Source organism: Myxocyprinus asiaticus, chromosome 46 (assembly GCF_019703515.2).
Source record: "Myxocyprinus asiaticus isolate MX2 ecotype Aquarium Trade chromosome 46, UBuf_Myxa_2, whole genome shotgun sequence".
Classification (NCBI taxonomy): Eukaryota; Metazoa; Chordata; class Actinopteri; order Cypriniformes; family Catostomidae; genus Myxocyprinus; species Myxocyprinus asiaticus.
The window spans coordinates 25,567,870-25,588,021 of NC_059389.1; the positions used below are offsets into that span (position 1 = coordinate 25,567,870).

General features: G+C 36.8%; 2 protein-coding genes across 2 annotated transcripts; both read right to left on the reverse strand.

The window, feature by feature from the left end:
• Positions 1-80: 80 nt before the first annotated feature.
• Positions 81-8,435, reverse strand: LOC127435788 (tumor susceptibility gene 101 protein-like). The gene is made up of 10 exons (XM_051689491.1): positions 8,095-8,435; positions 7,618-7,705; positions 7,467-7,532; positions 7,208-7,371; positions 6,662-6,797; positions 6,110-6,167; positions 5,836-5,930; positions 2,689-2,891; positions 2,346-2,585; positions 81-1,638 (listed from the first exon to the last, which is right to left on the reverse strand). Exons 1-10 carry the CDS (start codon positions 8,134-8,136, stop codon positions 1,549-1,551), a joined length of 1,182 nt encoding a protein of 393 aa, XP_051545451.1. The 5' UTR covers positions 8,137-8,435; the 3' UTR covers positions 81-1,548.
• A 1,326-nt stretch (positions 8,436-9,761) lies between these two features.
• Positions 9,762-14,744, reverse strand: zgc:123278 (uncharacterized protein LOC641569 homolog). The gene is made up of 6 exons (XM_051689867.1): positions 14,594-14,744; positions 14,336-14,423; positions 12,947-13,012; positions 12,651-12,814; positions 10,616-10,706; positions 9,762-10,220 (listed from the first exon to the last, which is right to left on the reverse strand). The coding sequence occupies exons 1-6, from the start codon at positions 14,636-14,638 to the stop codon at positions 10,117-10,119; spliced, it is 558 nt and encodes a 185-aa protein (XP_051545827.1). The 5' UTR covers positions 14,639-14,744; the 3' UTR covers positions 9,762-10,116.
• Between the last annotated feature and the right edge of the window lie 5,408 nt (positions 14,745-20,152).

Sequence of the window (20,152 nt, forward strand, 5' to 3'; positions counted from 1 at the left end):
ATGATAAGAAGTCCAAAATACAAGTGATCATGCATGCAGACAGTAGCACCTGCTTAGAGACGACATAAAAACTGATAATGCAATGGCTGACCGTATATAAATTAACAGTCACTATTGTTTTATTGATCTTCGAGACATAATAACCTACAGACTCAAATAAGAACAAATATTACCAGATTAGGTATAGTCTCCCTATGAAAATTAAAGAGCAACTCAAGTCTTAAAAATTGAAATTCACATCCCAAAAGTGCATTAAAACAGTTGACTGAAATGCAACAAACATACCCAAAAAATGTAAAAGAATTGTATTAATTTTTAAACATTTGGAGTATATTCCCAAAATTGAAAGTACAGTACAGTTTGTAGCTTTTTTCTTTTTTTTTTTTTTTGTATTTTAAAAAATAAAAACATATTAGTCACAAACTATTATTTGTATACAGCTAAATGATTTACAGTTACATAAACAATAAATCTGGAACTGTGATGAGAATAGATAAATATTAAACATATCTCTGCAAAATAAATCTAATAAAACTAAAATACGGAACCAGAAGTCATCGTCCTGGTCAGCTCTCCATGTTTTCATAAAGTATGGAGATTGACAACAAATTGTGACAGTGTCTGAACAAATATCAAAGTTGTTAATCACATAAGAGAGAGTCATTTTCTTGTATACTCTCTATGGACGTCACATTTTGAGATTTGTTTTTATTTTTACATTTTGAGCTGTTATTCTGTACTGTTAAAAGCACTAGTATCAATAGTCAAAAGCCCAAACACCTGCCAGTTTAACACAAAAAGCTCAAGTGGTAGCAAGAACATGATGTTTACTGTATGGCTGAATCTCACTTATCCAGGTCATATTTCACCCCAAAATCAAAAGAAATAAATTAAGAATATTTTGTATAAACAAAGGTTGTTTTTTGAACCGCTCATTTATTTTGAATTAAGACACATTGTCATTACCGTAATGCAAAAATGTATATTTCATTTTCATAATGTGAAAAAATATATTTTATAAATTATTTATACATGTGGTAGTATTTGAAGGATTTTTAATTTATGCTGACTTATACAGTAAACGTTATTACTGTATATTACAATCATAAATGTTAATGAGAATTCAACCACAACAACAAAAAAGTCAAATGTCTGTACACATCACTGTACCAGTTTGAAAATTTGGTTGGAAAATGTGCTAAATTGTCATGAAAATAAGGTCACAATGCAAAACATCTTTATGGTCCTAAAAATACACTTCACTGTCTTCATGGAAAATATGAAAATATAATTTCTTTTTTATTTATTTTTTTTGGTCTTTTGATTGTGGGGTAAAATATGACCTGTACATGTTTTCATGAGATGACATCTTTACATCTAATGCTCAGGAGATTTCAAATATCATACCTGATCTGCATTTACACAAAAAGCGAGTAGATTAAAGAGAGTATGGGCCATGTGATCAGAACTGAAGTGTGTGTGTGTGTGTGTGTGTGTGTGTGTGTGTGTGTGTGTAAGGGGGGAGGGGGTGTATTGGTGGCAGTAGGGTCAGTAAAGGTCACTGAGTCCAGCGGTCTTCCGTGCTTTCTGCATGAGTGCTCGCAGCTGGAACTGTTTGCGGGACAGCAGTCGCACATGCTGGGGGAAAAAAATACAAGAGGAAGAGTCTGTCAGACATAACACCAAGAAAAGTTATATACACAAGATTAAACATGTGCTCACGTCAAATGTGATGTGAATAAATGGCATGAAAATTTGCAAATATTTACAAAACTCCTCACACCGAGTCTGAAATGAACGAAAAATGTTTGTTTACCTAAATGGAATGCACCGGTTATACACATCATTCACAAACATAATACAACATACTGCTAAATGTAATCACGTCTGCACTGAAAGTTCATTTACATTTACATTTATGCATTTGGCAGATGCTTTTATCCAAAGTGACTTACAGTGCCCTTATTACAGGGACAATCCCCCTGGAGCAACCTGGAGTTAAGTGCCTCGCTCAAGGACACAATGGTGGTGGCTGTGAGGATCGAACCGGCAACCTTCCGATTACCAGTTATGTGCTCTATCCCACTACACCACCACCACTCCTGAAAGTAATTGATTTTACTCAATGTTCCTTAACAACGGACCAATCAGCTGTAATCTCAAAGCGAGTCTACTGCAACAGTCAAATGTGTGAATGCCACAAATTCGGCATGACATTCAAAGGCAGACATGATGTGAACGTGCCTTAAGTAATGCTTAATAGATAAAAAAAAGCAAGATTAAGAACAAATAAAGTAAGAGTGTGCCATGGATAACAGAGAAGTAAACGTAAAGGATGAACAAACCTTGAGAAAGACCTCCAGGTCGATGACTCCTCTACGCAGGGCTTCTCCCAGGTAAAAGATGGTGTCTTCAATGGCGTTCTCCTCCGCGTACAGGTTTAGGATCTGTCTGTACAGTGGAGCTGTGGGGATGATTACGTCATCAATGTCGTTGTTTTCCGACTGGTTCTCCATTTTCTCCAGAGCTTCACTCAGTTCCTCGTCCTTCTTCTTCAAGAGCTCAATGTTTCTGTCCACATCAGCCTGTGGTAAAATAAATCGAATTTATTCTTCTATGAAAAATCAATTAAAATCTCTGGTAAAACAAGTAAAAACGTATTATTAAAATAAGTGCAAATGTTCACACCACTTCCTGGTCCAGGCGAGACACCATGTCCTCTAGCTTTTGGTGTCCTTTCTTCAAGTCCTCCTCTGTCCTCTTCAGAGCGTCCAGCTCAGCCTGCGCTCTGTCCATCTCTTCTTTCATTCTCCAGCGCAGTTTATCGCTCACAGCCGAGATCAGTGATGCTCGGATGGTGTCCTCACTGATGGTACCATCACGATTTGGACCTGAAGGAAGATATAAGAGAGACATAATAATTGATGTTGATTTGGTGTTTTGGAGCTCCATTTGATAGTGTAAAAGCTGTTTTCCGAACAAAGGGACAACAAATGTGTCCATTTGAAAAGGTCTGTCTGGGATTTGGTGTATGGTTCATGGACAAACGCTGCAAACCAAACCACTTCCGGTGGTATTTTATTATGTAGGAAAAAAGAAACCACAGAGTGAAATGAGAGACATGAAACTAACACATGCCATGTAGGAAATCAGTTGTCTGTTATAACAGTTGATTATACAGTTTAGTGTTCATTATACAAAAATATTTTACCACAAAATGACAACAGTGGTCCACTAATAAAATGTATGAAAATTCAAAAATGTTTCAAGTTTACTAACTTCACAAAATACTAAAATACTAGAAATATTTTTGCCCCACATTACATACGGTGCACCCCTGAGAATGCTCCCTGTGAGCTATAACATATTCATATATCATCTAGCCAAACAAAAAGACTGTAATTTTCTGCTCAGCCCTGTAACCTGAATGTCATGGTTCAAACCAGCCTAACACTGAAAGTTCCCTGTGGACTGATGTCCTCTCCCTACACCTAGCACTCTAAATATAACCACTCCAGGCTCTGACAACTGGATCAACCGAGCCCTTTGACCTTTACAAGCTCAGAGTTTAGTTACACACCCAACATTTCAAAGTGCTCTAGAGAGGTCAGTGTAAACTAGGCATGAAGCCAGACAGAAGACCAGAGGTCAGGGTCGAAATAGATGTATAGGGGGAATACTTTGGTTGTATACTTTTATGAGGCTAACAGAAACATGGCCGTGTCATTTTATTTTTATTTATTTTTTGTCTAAAGTTGCTTAAAATATAAGTCTCCAACTGAATTGCCTGTGTTGCCTATTCAGATTAAATCTGATCTAGTTTGAATGTTTCCAAATTAATTTTAACTTGGATTTGGATTGACTGTAGTCAATTCAGATCAACTCGAAATCAGACTGAATGTTGTCAGTTCAGATCAACTCAGCTATAGATTGAATGTTGCTAATGTTGCCAATTCAGATTAACTTGGATTCAGATTGAATGTTGTCAATTCAGATCAACTCGGATTCAGATTAAATGTTGCCAATTCAAGTAACTCAGATTCAGATTGAATGTTTCCAAATTAATTTTAACTTGGATCTGGATTGACTGTAATCAATTCAGATTAACTTGGATTCAAACTGAATGTTGTCAATTCAGATCAACTCGGATTCAGATCAAATGTTGCAAATTCAAGCAACTCAGATTCAGATTGAAAGTTTCCAAATTCATTTTAACTTGGATTTGGACTGACTGTAGTCAATTCAGATCAACTCAGATTCAGATTGAATGTTGTCAATTCAGATCAACTCGGATTCAGATTGAATGTTGTCAATTCAGATCAACTCGGATTCAGATTGAATGTTGTCAATTCAGATCAACTCGGATTCAGATTGAATGTTGTCAATTCAGATCAACTCGGATTCAGATTGAATGGTGCCAATTCAGATCAACTCGGATTCAGATTGAATGTTGTCAATTCAGATCAACTCGGATTCAGATTGAATGTTGTCAATTCAGATTAACTCAGATTCAGATTAAATGTTGCCAATTCAAGAAACTCCAATTCAGATTGAATGTTTCCAAATTCATTTTAACTTGGATTTGGATTGACTGTAATCAATTCAGATTAATTTGGATTCAGACTGAATGTTGCCAATTCAGATTAACTCAGATTCAGATTAAATGTTGCCAATTCAAGTAACTCAGATTCAGATTGAATGTTTCCAAATTCATTTTAACTTGGATCTGGATTGACTGTAATCAATTCAGATTAACTTGGATTCAGACTGAATGTTGTCAATTCAGATCAACTCGGATTCAGATCAAATGTTGCAAATTCAAGCAACTCAGATTCAGATTGAAAGTTTCCAAATTCATTTTAACTTGGATTTGGACTGACTGTAGTCAATTCAGATCAACTCAGATTCAGATTGAATGTTGTCAATTCAGATCAACTCGGATTCAGATTGAATGTTGTCAATTCAGATCAACTCGGATTCAGATTGAATGTTGTCAATTCAGATCAACTCGGATTCAGATTGAATGTTGTCAATTCAGATCAACTCGGATTCAGATTGAATGTTGTCAATTCAGATCAACTCGGATTCAGATTGAATGTTGTCAATTCAGATCAACTCGGATTCAGATTGAATGTTGTCAATTCAGATCAACTCGGATTCAGATTGAATGTTGTCAATTCAGATCAACTCGGATTCAGATTGAATGTTGTCAATTCAGATCAACTCGGATTCAGATTAAATGTTGCCAATTCAAGTAACTCCAATTCAGATTGAATGTTTCCAAATTCATTTTAACTTGGATTTGGATTGACTGTAATCAATTCAGATTAATTTGGATTCAGACTGAATGTTGCCAATTCAGATTAACTCAGATTCAGATTGAACGTTGTCAATTCAGATCAACTCGGATTCAGATCAAATATTGCCAATTCAAGTAACTCGGATTCAGATTGAATGTTTCCAAATTCATTTTAACTTGGATTTGGATTGAATGTAGTCAATTCAGATCAACTCGAAACCAGACTGAATTTTGTCAATTCAGATCAAAATAAATTCTGATTAACTCAGATTCAGATTGAATGTTGTAAATTCAGATGAACTCAGATTCAGACTGAAAATTGCCAATTCAAGTAACTTTGATTCAGACTGAATATTGCCAACTCAAATTACCTTGAATTTATTTTAAAGGTTGCCAATTCAGATTAAAAGCGTCGCAAAAAATAATTTGAAACTGAATATTTACATATTTACTTGAGTGCTTATTAGAGGATTACAGTGATTCATGTGTTAATTGTTGGACAAAAAAACCCGTCAAAGGCACACACGAAGACTCACCCACGGTCGTGACAGGGGTCTGGGAAGTGTAGTGTGCTGGACCACCTGTAGCAGGATAAGCATTCCCTCCTGGATAAGGGTAACCTGGGTATCCACTGGAGCGGACATAAATCATTACATAACCAATTAATCACACTCACTAATTATAAGTCAAACCTTTCATGTGTTTTCCTAACATGAATGTTATAAGAGCGATAAAAAGTGAAAATATAATAACTTATATGTGTGTCATAGTGCTGCATGTGATCCTTGGTCGGACTGAAGGAATCATTACCATGAGTTCGGGTTTGGCCCGTAGGTAGATACTGTAGGCATTCCAGGCATATAGGACTCTGGAAGGAAGGGTGGGACACAACACAAATGCTTTAAAATGCACTGCTGGAGACATCTGCTGTTTAAAACAGGTATTACTTTTCAGTTATATTACTTTGAGTTAATATACTATATATGAGCAATCGGATTATGTCTCATACATGTGTATATTTTCAGTGCCCAATGTTTATGATACTGCTTTGATGCAGAATGGTGAGCAACCACTATCTTTTCCTCATAACAGATGTGTTCCTCAAGTGTGAACACAAAAAAGTTTCTGTTACACAGCAACGGACCCCGTAAGGAAGAATCTCCGGTCATATTTCACACCAAAAGCAAAAGGGAAGAAAAATAGATATTTTACATAAATAAAATCAAGATTATTTTCCCCCACAAATTCTCTTTTTTTTTTTTTTTTTTTCTTCAAACAGTTATTGTAAGATTAAAAAAGTCAAGGCATTAAAGTATATCTATTATACATCAAAAGTATAACAGGAGAAAGAAATCTGCCTACGGTTGGGCGGTCCAGCTGCCTGGAAGGTCTGGTATGGAGGTTGTGTGGTGGGTCTGGAGTACACAGGCGGCTCCTCACTGAACACAACAATCATCACCTGGATGAGCCCATACAGATCTGACTGAGACTGATGGGTCTGGAGGAAACAAAATACAAGATCATTAGAAAGTCTGACATATTTTAGGTTTCCTTTCACAATCAGATACAATTCTTAATTATCAGTGCAAATTTTCTCTGTTTTCTGATATAATCATCTCAAATGTAGCTTCAAAGTTGCTAGCTACCCTATATTTAATATAAATACGGTTTTACAATGTAACAATAAAAGGCAAAATACATGTAAATAATATGTAAAAAAAGGTCAGTTACATACTGTGACTCCATTAAACTGTGAAAAAGAGGAACCTTTGTGACTACATGTGGAATTTTTGATAATTATGGGAGTCATTTTGCATAAAACTCTTGCATTGGCTCACCAGTCACCACCACACAGAAGACATGGTGCAAAAAGTTATAATTCTGTCATTTTAGGTAATTGAATCGTACATGTTTCCACTCATGCAGATAGGGCAGGTAGATCTTCCCGTTGGCATCAATGTGTTTGCCAGTCTTTATCATCATCGCACTGGTGGGCTTCACAAAACAAATAGGAGGATTGTAGGGATACATGTCCAACAACCAGAGGCACACGGGGATATTGTACACATTCCCTGTTGAAAGAAGCAGAAAAGGACAGTGAAAAATACAATGTTGTTTTGAAGGGACAGTTCACCCAAAAATAACAATTCTGTCATCATTTACTCACCTCTATAACTAACAGGTAAAGTCCCTGTAAGGCTCATTAAGTCTCTGGAGGAGCCGTCATTAAACGCTGTGAAAAGTACAGCGTTAAAAAACATGAATAGACATGATGTTTCCAAACATCTCAAACTACAGGTAGGATGATATAATCTTACTGTAAGCATCCATCACAGGTTTAAGATCTTTGTACTGAGAGATGACATTTGTTATCTCCCGGGCAGTGAGATCTCGGTATTTGTATTGCTGAAATAAAAGAAACAAAAAGGTAAATAGAAGTCATCCGGTAAATTATATTGACAAACATCTCGATTATAAAGCTCTATTGTAACAACTAATATATATATATATATATATATATATATATATATATATATATATATATATATATATATATATGACTATTTTTTATTAATAACAGGCTAGCATAAAAAGATTGCTATAAAAAGATCCCAAAGCTACTATTACTAGAATTCCAGCCAAATATAATGTAAAAACAGATAAATAAAAGATTAAACATGCCAAATACAGCTAAATGAATCTATTAATAAAGATACATTATTAATCCCTCATATTACTCCAAATTAAATTAAGCAATTAATATCTGACTGTCAAGCAAAAGACATGACACAAACCTTCAACATTTTTTTAAGAGCTCCTTCGTTGACAACAGCCATGATTGACTACACAATATAAATAAATACACTAAACTCCTGAGGAAATAAAGAATAAATGTGTGCAATTTGAAAAGTGTCTGTGCGGCTGAGCTCAGGCCTGCTGATAATCCGGAAGCACTATTTTTATCGCCTGCTATGAGCCTCAAATACGCTCTAGAGACTTTAATAACTCATTAATATCAAATGAATTATAGTTAATGAAAATTAATCAAATATACGTAAAGTCAACTGTAATTCATTACGAGGAAGGTAAACAAAATGAACGTAGTGAGCGTCACAACAGTGATAGTCATACTTCCGGAGGGAGTGTGTTGGGTTTTTCAAAATAAAAGTTTCGAAATCGCCATGATAATAATAATAATAATAATAATAATAATAATAATAATAATAATAATAATAATGCACATATATTGTGCATAGATATAAAATACCTCATTTCAGTTTATCACAATAAACGATTTAACGCATGTAGTTCATGACATATTTCACCTTCAGTTTATTAAAGGGATAGTTCAAACTCAAAATAAAAATAATTATCTCATCATTTACTCACCCTCATGCCAAACCAGATGTGTATGACTTTCTTTCTTCTGCTGAGCACAAAGATTTTTAGAAGAATATCTCAGCTCTGTAGGTCCATACAATCCAAGTGAATGGTGGCCAGGACTTTGAAGGTCCAATAAGCACATAAAGGCAGCGTAAAAGTAATCCATAAAAACTCCAGTGGTTAAATCCATGTGTTCAGAAGTGATATGATAGGTGTGGGCAAGAAACAGATCAATATTTTAGTCCTCTTTTACTAAATTTACTATTAAATTCTCCTCTCTTCCCAGTAGGTGGCGATATGCACAAAGAATGTGAATCGCCAAAAACAAAAGAGGAAGAATGTGGAAGTGAAAGTGGAGATTTATTCTGATTTTAGGACTAAAATATTGATCTGTTTATCACCCACACCTATCATATCACTTCAGAACACATGGATTAAACCACTGGAGTCATATGTATTACTTTTATGTGGTCTTTATTTGCTTTTTGGAGATTCATCGTCTGGTCACCATTCACTTGCATTGTATGGGCCAACAGAGCTGAGATATTCTTTTAAAAACCTTTGTTTGTGTTCAGCAGAAGAAAGTTATACACATCTAGGATGGCATGAGGGTGAGTAAATTATTGGAGGATTTTCATTTTTGGGTGAACTATCTCTTTAAAAGAAAATTTGACAACAAAGAAACATTATTATATAAAATGAAGTGGAAAAAATATTTCGGATTCCTGTTTACACTATTTAGGTCACTAATCAGATTAGCAAAATTTGTGACAATGACCATGCTCACAAATGACCATACATTGTACAAAAGGATAGATTTTCTTGCTTCCATTGACACACACTAGATGTTCTTTAGATCATTCTCTTATCATATATGGATAACATCAGATCATCAGGTTTTGCTGGTGGAGTCCATGCCAGCTCGACAATCAATGCACGGCCATGTCGAAAATATTGTCATTAAAGCAAAATGCATATCAAATACAAAGAAATTCTCAAATTCATATTAAGTTTTAATTCTGCTATTATTATTATTATTATTATTATTATTACACAATAAAAAATGTAATAGGTGAAATCAACTTTATTTTTTGTTTTTTGTGTACATTGAAAAACATTCACAACAGCAGTAATCATTAGGAGAGAACCACATCATAATATTTAAAGTGACCCAGAATCAAAGTAATGTGACATATAAAACAGACAAATCCTTAAATGTACAAATCATTTCATTACTTACATGTCACTCAAATTTAACCTTTGTTTTTGCTTTGTTTTACAAAAGCTTTCAGTTTTATGCAAGCATCTATTCTAACTATTTATAGTTTTTACTTATTTATTTATTTTATTATTTTTAGATAACAGTCAATTCTATAATACAGGTTACAGATGCTGCAAAAACACTATCTACATTAACAAAAACAATTTGCATGCTAACAGTTGGTTTCATTGCCTTTGAGGAACAGAAGATGATCCTCATCTAGAGTCACATGTGAGAATTCCTCCATTGACTCTATTTGTGGGTGCACTGGACTTGCTGTAAAGAAACAAGAATGGTCATTGTACCTAAATAGCCATACATACAAAAATTAAATGTTTTCTTTAACAGTGAAAACAATATAGTCATATCACTATATGATGAAAAATACGTTTTCTGTTTTTATACAGTGACAATGTACAATCATTATTTCCTGTTAACCAAACATCAAAATATAATGACAAGCTTGATGTTTAATCTCATAACATTATTGTTGTTTTCCTCAGAAACCTTAGGACACTGTTATCATATTTTAAACATGTAAACTGTTTAAACTGCTCATTTATCTGTTTCTCTAAGGTAATTAGGACAAAAGAGCAGATAGACATTGTTAAACTGCTCAATACGGATGTGAAAGCTTTTATGATGGGAATGAACAAGGAAACTATACTCACAGTCTTCTGGGTCAAGACACATGCAAAGAGGAGGGACCTCACTAAACACAGTCATCATAACCTGAATCAAACTGTGCAGGTCACACTGCGTCTGCAACAAATAACAGGTCATTTATTACTATGACAAATAATAAAAAATGGGCACAGTTCATCAAAAGCTCTAATATTGTGACTCAACGGGAGATAAAATGCAGATTACTGATCCAAAGACTGTCCAAAACCATCTGGTGTTTTATTGAAAACACCATCCATGGTGTTGTATGGTTCAATCCTACATGTTGTTTTTTTGGGTGCTAGTCAGAACCACTGAAGCAACTTCAAACCAAAATCACATGATCACCGGTCACTTTGCCAAAAAGAGGTTTGAAGGAATTCTATGTATTCTATATCTTAGGCCACATCCACACTAATCAGTTTTTGTTTGGAAAACTTTGGTTTTTAGTTTCCTAATGTCATTGTTTTCCAAAGTACGTTTTAATGGAGAGCATTTTCGAAACACTCCATTTTGGGATGAGGAAAACAGTGTTCTATTGTGGATGAAAGGTGTAAACGGTGTTAAATTAATGCAGGTTTTTTGGGGGTAGATTTTCTTCCTTTTTCTCCCCAATTTGGAATGCCCATTTCCCAATGTGCTCTAAGTCCTCATGGTGGCATAGTGACTCGCCTCAATCTGGGTGATGGAGGATGAATCTCAGTTGCCTCTGCGTCTGAGATGTCAATCCAGGCATCTTATCACTTGGCTTGTTGAGCATGTTACTGCGGAGACCTAGCACGTGTGGAGGCTTCACACTATTCTCTGCGGCATCCACGCACAACTCACCACATGCCCCACCGAGAACCACATTATAACGGCCACATGGAGGTTAACCCAACGTGACTCTATCACCCTAGCAACCGGGCCAATTGGTTGTTTAGGAAGCCTGACTGGAGTCACTCAGCACGCCCTGGATTCGAACTTGTGACTCCAGGTGTGGTAGGCAACGTCTTTACTTGCTGAGCTACCCAGGCCCCCAATTAATGCGTTTTTAAACGAAAATGTAGAAGTCTGTGTCCACACTAATCCGTTTTTGTTTGGAAAATTTTGTCTTATAGTTCCTAATGTCATCGTTTTCCAAAGTATGTTGTAATGGAGGTCGTTTTGAAAACACTCCATTTTCGGTTGAGGAAAAACACCATTCAAGTGTGGATTAGAGGTGTAAACGTAGCAAAATTAATATTCGTTATTACTAAACGAAAATGTATTGGGCCACATTCCCACTAATCCATTTTTGTTTGAAAACGACAAAGTATGTGGCAACGGTAAGCGTTTTTCAAAACTCCCCATCTTAGTGTGGATGAGAGGCGTAAATGTAGCGAAATAAATGCCTTTTCAAACAAAAGAGTGTGTGTCAAACATTAGTGTGGACGTGGCCTACTGTGACACAGTTCAATGGAAAGGAGTAGGCAAGAACCGGCTTGACGATATAAATAATATTTTAATAATAAACTTAACCAAACACACACACACACACACTGGTGTCGGACACCTGTCCGTAACTCTCGCTCTGTCGCACTGCCGTCTCCGGTCGGCTTTATCCCTCTTGGGCTTAATCAGCCCGATTAAGGGTGTGCGGAATCATGACCCACCCCGCCCTCCGCCCTGCCACACCTACTTATTCAATTGTATTTTTTTTTACTTCGTTTTTAGTTTCCTATTGTCATCATTTTCCGAAGAACGCGATAATGGAGAACTTTTTCGAAAAAAATTTCCGTTGAGGAAAAACGCCATTCTAATGTGTATGAGAGACGTAAAAGTAACATGTGTTAGTGAGGACATAGTATAGACATGGCCTTAAGGGACGTTCAGACCAGAGCTCCTTGGTTCAGACCCAATGTGTTCTTGGGCTAAAAAAAGCTAGATGCAATGCAACAAATATAACAGAAAAGCTGCCAATCTTTTTAACCTATGACATGGTGCAACGGTCAAAGTCCGTCAAACGCATGTTTACATGCGCAGACGGATGCAAAAACATGTTTATTGTAAATGGCCCCTTACATGTCTCCACTCATCCAGGTAAGGCAAGCGGATCTCTCCATTGCTGTTGACATGTCTACTGGTCACAATCTTCATTTCGCGGGATGGTTTCACATAGCAGGTGGGTGCAGTGTGTGGATAACTTTCCTCCAGCCACAAACACACTGGAATGTTGTAACGGTTCCCTGAAGCACAAAATTACAAAATTCAATTGCTTGTTGTACTTTAAGACAAACGTATACCTAATCATAGCTTTGTTGCAAAATGCCAGTAAAGGCAAATTACCTTTATGGTGGGAGTTTGAACAGGTGACTTACCTTCATATAACACCATAATAGTTCCAGTCAAACTTATCAAGTTCTTCACTTTGCCATCATTAAAGACTATAAAAGAAATTTAACAACCGTTTAACAACCAAAGTACTGAAAGCAGGAGTGAACTTAAGCTTTGCTACCTGGATAGCTGACTACCTCACCTACAGACCCCAGTTTGTGAGGCTACAGGACTGTGTGTCTGATGTGGCGAAGTGTTGGACAGGAGTCCTACAAGGTATGAATCTAGCCCCTTTCCTGTTAACACTGGTAGCTGTCATGCAGTTGTTGGGTGTATGACTGAAGATAATGAGGGTGAATATAGGGGGCTGATCAAGAACTTTGTGGACTGGTGCCAGCTGAACTAACCTCCATCTTAATGCAAGTAAGACTAAAGAAATCGTAGTTGATTTCTGAAGGAAGACACACCAAGCAGTGCCGGTAAACATCCAGGGGGTGGACATTGAGAATGTGAAATCATACAAATACCTGTGTGTCTACCTAAATAATAAATTGGTCTGGTCTGATAACACAGACTATTTGTACAAGAAGGGTCAAAGTCGTATCCAACTCCCGAGATGATTGAGATCCTTTGGAGTGTGGTGGGTACTGCTAAAGACTTTTTATGATACTGTGGTAGCATCTGCCATTTTGTATGCTGTGGTATGTTGGGGTGGAGGTAAAAAAAAAAGACTTAATAAATTCTGTCCTACGGTGTCATCTGCCCTTCATAGATGAAATAGGACAGAAAAGGATGGTCAAGAAGTTTTCTTCTATCATAAACAATAACTGTCACCCCCTCCATGAGACAGTGGGGGCTCTGGGCAGCACGTTCAGTGAAAGGGTTATTCATCCATGCTGCTCAAAAGAGCGTTATAGAAAGTCTTTCCTTCCATCTGCCATAAGACTATACAATCAATATCACACATGATTGGCTTGACTATTGTGCAATGCTTTTATGGTATAGTGCTTAGGTTGGTGCAATATTGTCTGTTGGATTTGTTCTTTTTATATTTTTATCACTTAGGATGTGCTGGTGTAACATGTACTGTAGTGTCAAAAAGACTATGGTATTGTACCGTGCCCAAAAAATTGTAATATTAGAGTGCTTTTTTGTATGGATAATTTATTGGGTAGCAAACATAAATGAAGCTAGTTTTGTGAGCTACATAATAAAGCAATATACTAATTGCAACTGTTTGCAATGTGATTGCAAGGAAACATAGGAACTTGGTTTAATACAAAATGTGCTATGCCAGGTGTGCGTTTACAGTCATTTTAGAATAGCTTCGAATGCCGATCACATCATCAGATTTCTACCCATTTTTATAATGTGTAACAAACAATGTACAGAATCATACATAAGTTTGAACAATGCAGTTGACAAATGCTCACCAAATCTGTCCATCACCGCCTCAAGGTATTGGTGCTGAGACAAAACTGTTGAGATCTCAGACAGCACCTCTCTTCTGTGATTATACGTCTAAAAACACAATATACATCTTTAGTATAGATTTGCCTGCTAGCTATACCTGAAACTAGATTTGTACTGAAATGTCATATGCAGAAAAAAATTATAGGAATACCAATAGGAAATATGAATGTATTTTTGTTTTATGAAATGTCCATTGTAACATATCCCAAAATCTTTACCTTGGGTAGAATTCTCTTTAGATCCCGAACAGTTGTAATTGTCATGACTGCTAATTAAACTCCAATTGACACGGAAAAACTTTTAATCCGCTTTTGAATATGGTATGCTAATGGTGTTTTGTCGTATCATGAACTATATGAAACCCAAGAATCCAACCTTCAGCTCAATAAACTGTGTTATTGTCAGAAACAGCCAATACGAACACCGTGTTACGTTATGAACTAAAGGTCATTTGGAACAAATAAACTGCAGACTTCATACCTTGTAAATAAACATGGTGTATCTGTATACCAATAAAATGTTAGAACAGACAACATATGGAGGGGATTGTCCATTCATGTGAGGTGATTGTTGGTGGGAATATGAATATAGCTGTTAAACTAGCTGTCAATAAATAAAGTACAGACACATAAACACACACTTACACTGATAAACCAGCCTGTTTTCTTAAATCTTTTATACCCTTATCAAGAAATCTGCACCACTATCTTAATGGCCTACATACACTGATGAGCCAAAACAGTATGACCACTCACAGGTGAAGTGAATAACGTTGATCATTTCCTAACAAGGCCATGTATCAAGGTCTGGGTAGATTAGATGGTAAGCGAACAATCAGTTCTCGAAGTCAACTTGTTGAATGCAGGAGAAATGGGCAGGAGTAAAGACCACAAACCGGTGACAGGGTGTTGAGTGCCCAAGGCTCATTGATGCGCAAGTGCAACAAAGGCTATCCCATCTGGTCGGAACTGACAGAAGTTGTACTGTGGCACAAGACACAGAACATTTTAATGATGGTTACGGGAGGAATGTGTCACAACACACAGTGCATCACACCCTGATGCGTATAGGGCTGCGTAGCTGCAGACCTGACAGAGTGCCCACGATGACCCCTGTCCACCATCAAAAGCGCCAACAATGGGCACTCGAGCATCGGAACTGGACCTTGGAGCAGTGGAAGAATTCGGAACTGGACCTTGGAGCAGTGGAAGAAGGTCACCTGGTCTGATGAGTCCCATTTTCTTTAACATCATGTGGATGGTCGTGTACGTGTGCGCCGTTTAACTGGGGAAGTGATGGCACTGGGATGTACTGTGGGAAGACGACAAGCCAGTGGAGGAAGTGTGATTCTCTGGGCAATATTCTGCTGGGAAACCCTGGGTCTGGTCATTCATGTGGATGTCAATTTGACATGTGCCACCTACCTAAACATCTTTGCAGACCAGGTACACCCCTTCATGGCAATGGCATTCCCTGATGGCAGTGGCCTCTTTCAGCAGGATAATGCGCCCTGCCACACTGCACACATTGTTCGGGAATGGTTTGAGGAACATGAATTGATGAAGAGTTTAAGATGTTGCCCTGGCCTCCAAATTCCACAGATCTCAATCCGAGTGAGCATCTGTGGGATGAACTGGACCAACATGTCCAATCCACGGCGGCTCCACCTTGCAACTTACGTGACTCGAAGGATCTGCTGCTAATGTTTTGTTGCCAGATACCACAGGACACCCTCAGGAGTCTTGTAGAGTCCATGCCTCGACAGGTCGGCACTGTTTTGGCGGCGCGCGGAGGACCAACAGCATATTAGGCAGGTGGTCATAATGATTTGGCTCATCAGAGAATTATTTACAGTGTTCAGTTTGATTTCTTTGGCCTAATTTATTATCAAACGGAAAACACAAATTTCCACCCATTGTTTACAGCTTAACTCTTGTGTTTGTGTGTAATATGAGTGGAGAAAGAAAAAACATCTAAATCTTTAGTACAAATATGACTACTTACCAAGGCAGGGGTGGGCTGAGCCCACCCAAACGTGAGTTGTGCCCACCCAATCAAACACAGTATAAAATAAAAATATCTTATTTTTTACGATTTGTCCACTAGTTAAAAGCAATTTTGGGGCGGGCTGTGTGTTACAAACATTGAGGGTGGGCTGTAGACCACCCCCACCAATCACAAAATAGCACCAGATATGTGTAGTATTTTCCTATTTTTGTCACTGGCCGAAAGAACGACACACTCAAGAGGCGGCTGCTGCAAACCAGAGAGTCAGAGACATCACGCGAGGGAGAGTGGTAATAAGGGATATTTTTGTGCAATGCGTAGGTTTTAAGTGTACATAAAAAGCCTGGTGGTGTCTCAGTGATGTGGCTTCTGTAACACAGACACCCTTTTCCCACTTATTAAACGTCTCTCTCACCCTCCACCTCAGCTCCCCAAAATCGTTAAATATTGGACCAGAATTGTAAAGCACCATCCCAGCCAATATTAGCTGATGGTACCGTTCACGTTCATGGCTAGATATAGTGTCTTGCGGGACGTGTGCTTCTGTGTCCCCTGTTAAAAGTTGTGTGGTCACACTTTATATTAGGTGGCCTTAACTTCTATGTACTAACATTAAATACATACAAGACTATGTATTTACTGTGTAACTACATGTTGTTCTGCAAAATGCCCACATTTGCTGCTACTGAGGTTAAGGTATGGGTAGGGTTAGGGTTAGGATTAGGGTTTAGAGTTAGGTTTTGGGGTAAGGTATGTGTTAGGGTTTGGGGTAAATTTAACAGTGTAACTACAAATGTAATTAAATGCAAATACATTCAATGTAATTACAATGCAACAACATGTGTGTACATAATAAGTACCTTGTATCAAATGATTAAGTATCAAATGGTTAAGGCCACTTAATATAAAGTGGGTCTGTTGTGTCGCTGATGAGAGAGATACTGTCTGTCTTTGCCTCGTGTCTTTCATCACTTTTATACACATCTTTTTACTGTGATAGTTTGTTGTTTATTTTTTGTCATTGTGCTTTAAACTTTCAATCCATCCACCCATCTAAACTTCTGTATATTTCCCTAAATTACTTTACACATGTTTAGTTTAACTGGTAAAAATACCAATACCCAAACTACCATACAAAGGCCAAACTCAGTAACTTAAACTGAAGTTTGAGTTATTTTGATATGGATTTTGTAGTAACTGCATTTTCACACTGTTTTCTCTGAAAACTCAGCCAAACTCATCTATCACAGGACAGATCATAATCGGAGACCTGATTTCAGACATTACTCAATTTTGCATTTTATTTTTGTAGGGCAGTATATTTGGTAATTACATTTCTATTTATCCAATTAATCAGAATAGTCAAAGAGAAAGAACCATCATCATTTAATATTATATCATTACATCTTTAAGCAGTTTCCATCTGTGTTCAAATTTTAGGTTCTTAATCTTATATGTTATTGATCTCCCCATCTAATATATTTCCTTCCACTCCATCCTTTTATTTTTCCTTGATATTATTTCTCTCCACTCCATCCTTGCATTCGTGAGGACTCTGATTTGTCTTTGTAATTTGCTTTAAGGCTGCAATTGTAATTTCTCTGAAAGTGTATTTTTGTAATTTGTTTCTTAGTAATGGATGTAGTATATCAAGTATATGGTTGTCAGGGCCCACTTCAATCTTATGATTATATACAGTAGCATATGTCATGGTAGCTGTTTACCATGAATTCCGCTATCAAACATTATTTTTAAACAATAAATTTGAAATAACGCAGACGGATGGCTTCGACGGAAGCATATACCATCAATGAACAACCTCGTAGATCACGGTAGGTCTGTCTTTAAAAGTTTATAAGTAATCATTGAAAAACAATTCATCTATGGGATAAATTAATGGCATTTTTACTTCTGGAACCAGACTGTTGCGCTTTATAGAGCTACCGTGAGCTACGAGATTGTTCATCGATGGTAAGTGCTTCCGTTGAAGCCATCCATCTGTGTTATTTCATCTTCATTGTTTAAAAAAAGTGTTTGATAGCAGAATTCATGGTAAACAACTACATTACCCATGGTACAGCAGAGAAATATCCACCAATCAGAGAACCGCAGCCAATGAAAACCACGAAAATGTGCCTCAGAACGACTCACATAAAGCACTGTGAATGACGCAATCGAGTCGGTCTCACTTCACCCTTAAACTACTTATATATTTGTACTTATCGGAATATTTTGCAATAAACGTAAAATATATTGTTTCTATACTTATAATCAACAACCTAAAATCAATAGTTTTATATATTTCCATAGTTTTATATTCAATGACATCATTCGCAATGCTTCATGGGATTGTAGTCCACGCCCTCATGAAAGATGGTAAGTACACATCCTTGTACCTTTGTCTTTTTGTCCGATTTTCAAATACTTTTTACCACAAAACAAAGTTTGTGATGTTATGATTCTCCTCGGAGCTGGTTGGTTTGGTTCATGGCTCACAACTCTTACAAAAAGTCAATGGAACAAATTAATGGGGAAAATACTTCCAGAACCCAGACGGCTGAAAAAGTGGGCGGGCACTGTTGCGCTCTATAGAGGTGATGCGAGAGGAACAACGCAATACTCTAATGAGCATAAATATGCATAGTACATACACATTTTGGGTAAAATAATCAATTTTCTACAATATGAAACCATTTTTATTGATACTTCTCAGTATTGAGTGTATTAGAATTATATTTATAATCCAAATTTCTCTTGCTTCGCCTGTCATCTTGGATTTATTTTTATGTCAAGCTCATTATGGTGCATTCTGGGATCACCTACCCAGGGAAGGATACATACCATGCTACCTTAAAAATGTGTCCTTAACAAAATATCTTATGAGGCAGCATAATTATGATACCTACATTTTGGAAGAGCCTTCGCTTCGGGTGTCTTAAAATGCTGCCTCCGGAGGAAGCTCACTAGGTTTTGGAACAGACCCTATGTCTTTCATTCAGATTAAGTCTGTTTCATTGAGTTAACATAATTTAGTTGGGTTAGGTTAAATCAATGTACTATAATAGTTTTACCTCAACTTCATTAAGTAGACCAAACTCATTTAATAAATTTTCCTTGTTGGATCAACTTAATTTATTTTATTATTCATTAGTATATGCCAGTTGAGCAAGTGTAAAGACAGTGAAACTGTTGCACTGTCATTTTAATAACAACTACTTATAGAGCTAAGCAACACACATCAAGGACCACTTAAGATGAAAGTCTATCCTCAACCTAAGCACAAGCACAATTCTTCACCACAACGGTAACCTCCAGCATAACAGAACATTAAACATAAACAAATCTACACCTATTCTCATCTTGCTCAAAAATGCATAAAATAACACTTCATTTCAACACTTTTTCTCCTATCCAGTCCCTTGCAAAGCATTTTGGGAAATGGAAATCCTCTGCCCAGTTTCATCAATGCCACATTAACGCCACAAAAGGTATATATGTAGTCCCAACTCAAAAGGATTAAGTAAACTTTCATTTTACAAATTTAAAAAGGTGGAACACAATGAAATCAAGTTGTGACAAAATGTTCTAGAATTGTGTTGCTTTAGATCATTTTGATTAAGTGAATAGATAAAGCAGCAGAAATTATTTTATTTGAGAGTATAGTGGCAGTCCAGTCTCCCTAGCTGTTTTAGAATAGACTAGTTCTGTCATAAAATGTATATATACTGTAAATAAAACAAAATGTTTTATACTTTTTACTAAATGTTTGC

Bases quoted from the DNA above. Each gene is read 5' to 3' on its own strand.
- LOC127435788 (XM_051689491.1), bottom strand. From the start codon at position 8,136: ATGGCTGTTGTCAACGAAGGAGCTCTTAAAAAAATGTTGAAG. The intron at 7,706-8,094 runs GTTTGTGTCATG...CTTTTATTTCAG, and splicing joins CTCTTAAAAAAATGTTGAAG to CAATACAAATACCGAGATCT. The intron at 2,892-5,835 runs GTGAGTCTTCGT...ATCTTCCTTCAG, and splicing joins GACCCCTGTCACGACCGTGG to GTCCAAATCGTGATGGTACC.
- zgc:123278 (XM_051689867.1), bottom strand. From the start codon at position 14,638: ATGACAATTACAACTGTTCGGGATCTAAAGAGAATTCTACCCAAG. The intron at 14,424-14,593 runs GTAAAGATTTTG...TTGTGTTTTTAG, and splicing joins TAAAGAGAATTCTACCCAAG to ACGTATAATCACAGAAGAGA. The intron at 10,221-10,615 runs GTGAGTATAGTT...GTTTCTTTACAG, and splicing joins GTGTCTTGACCCAGAAGACT to CAAGTCCAGTGCACCCACAA.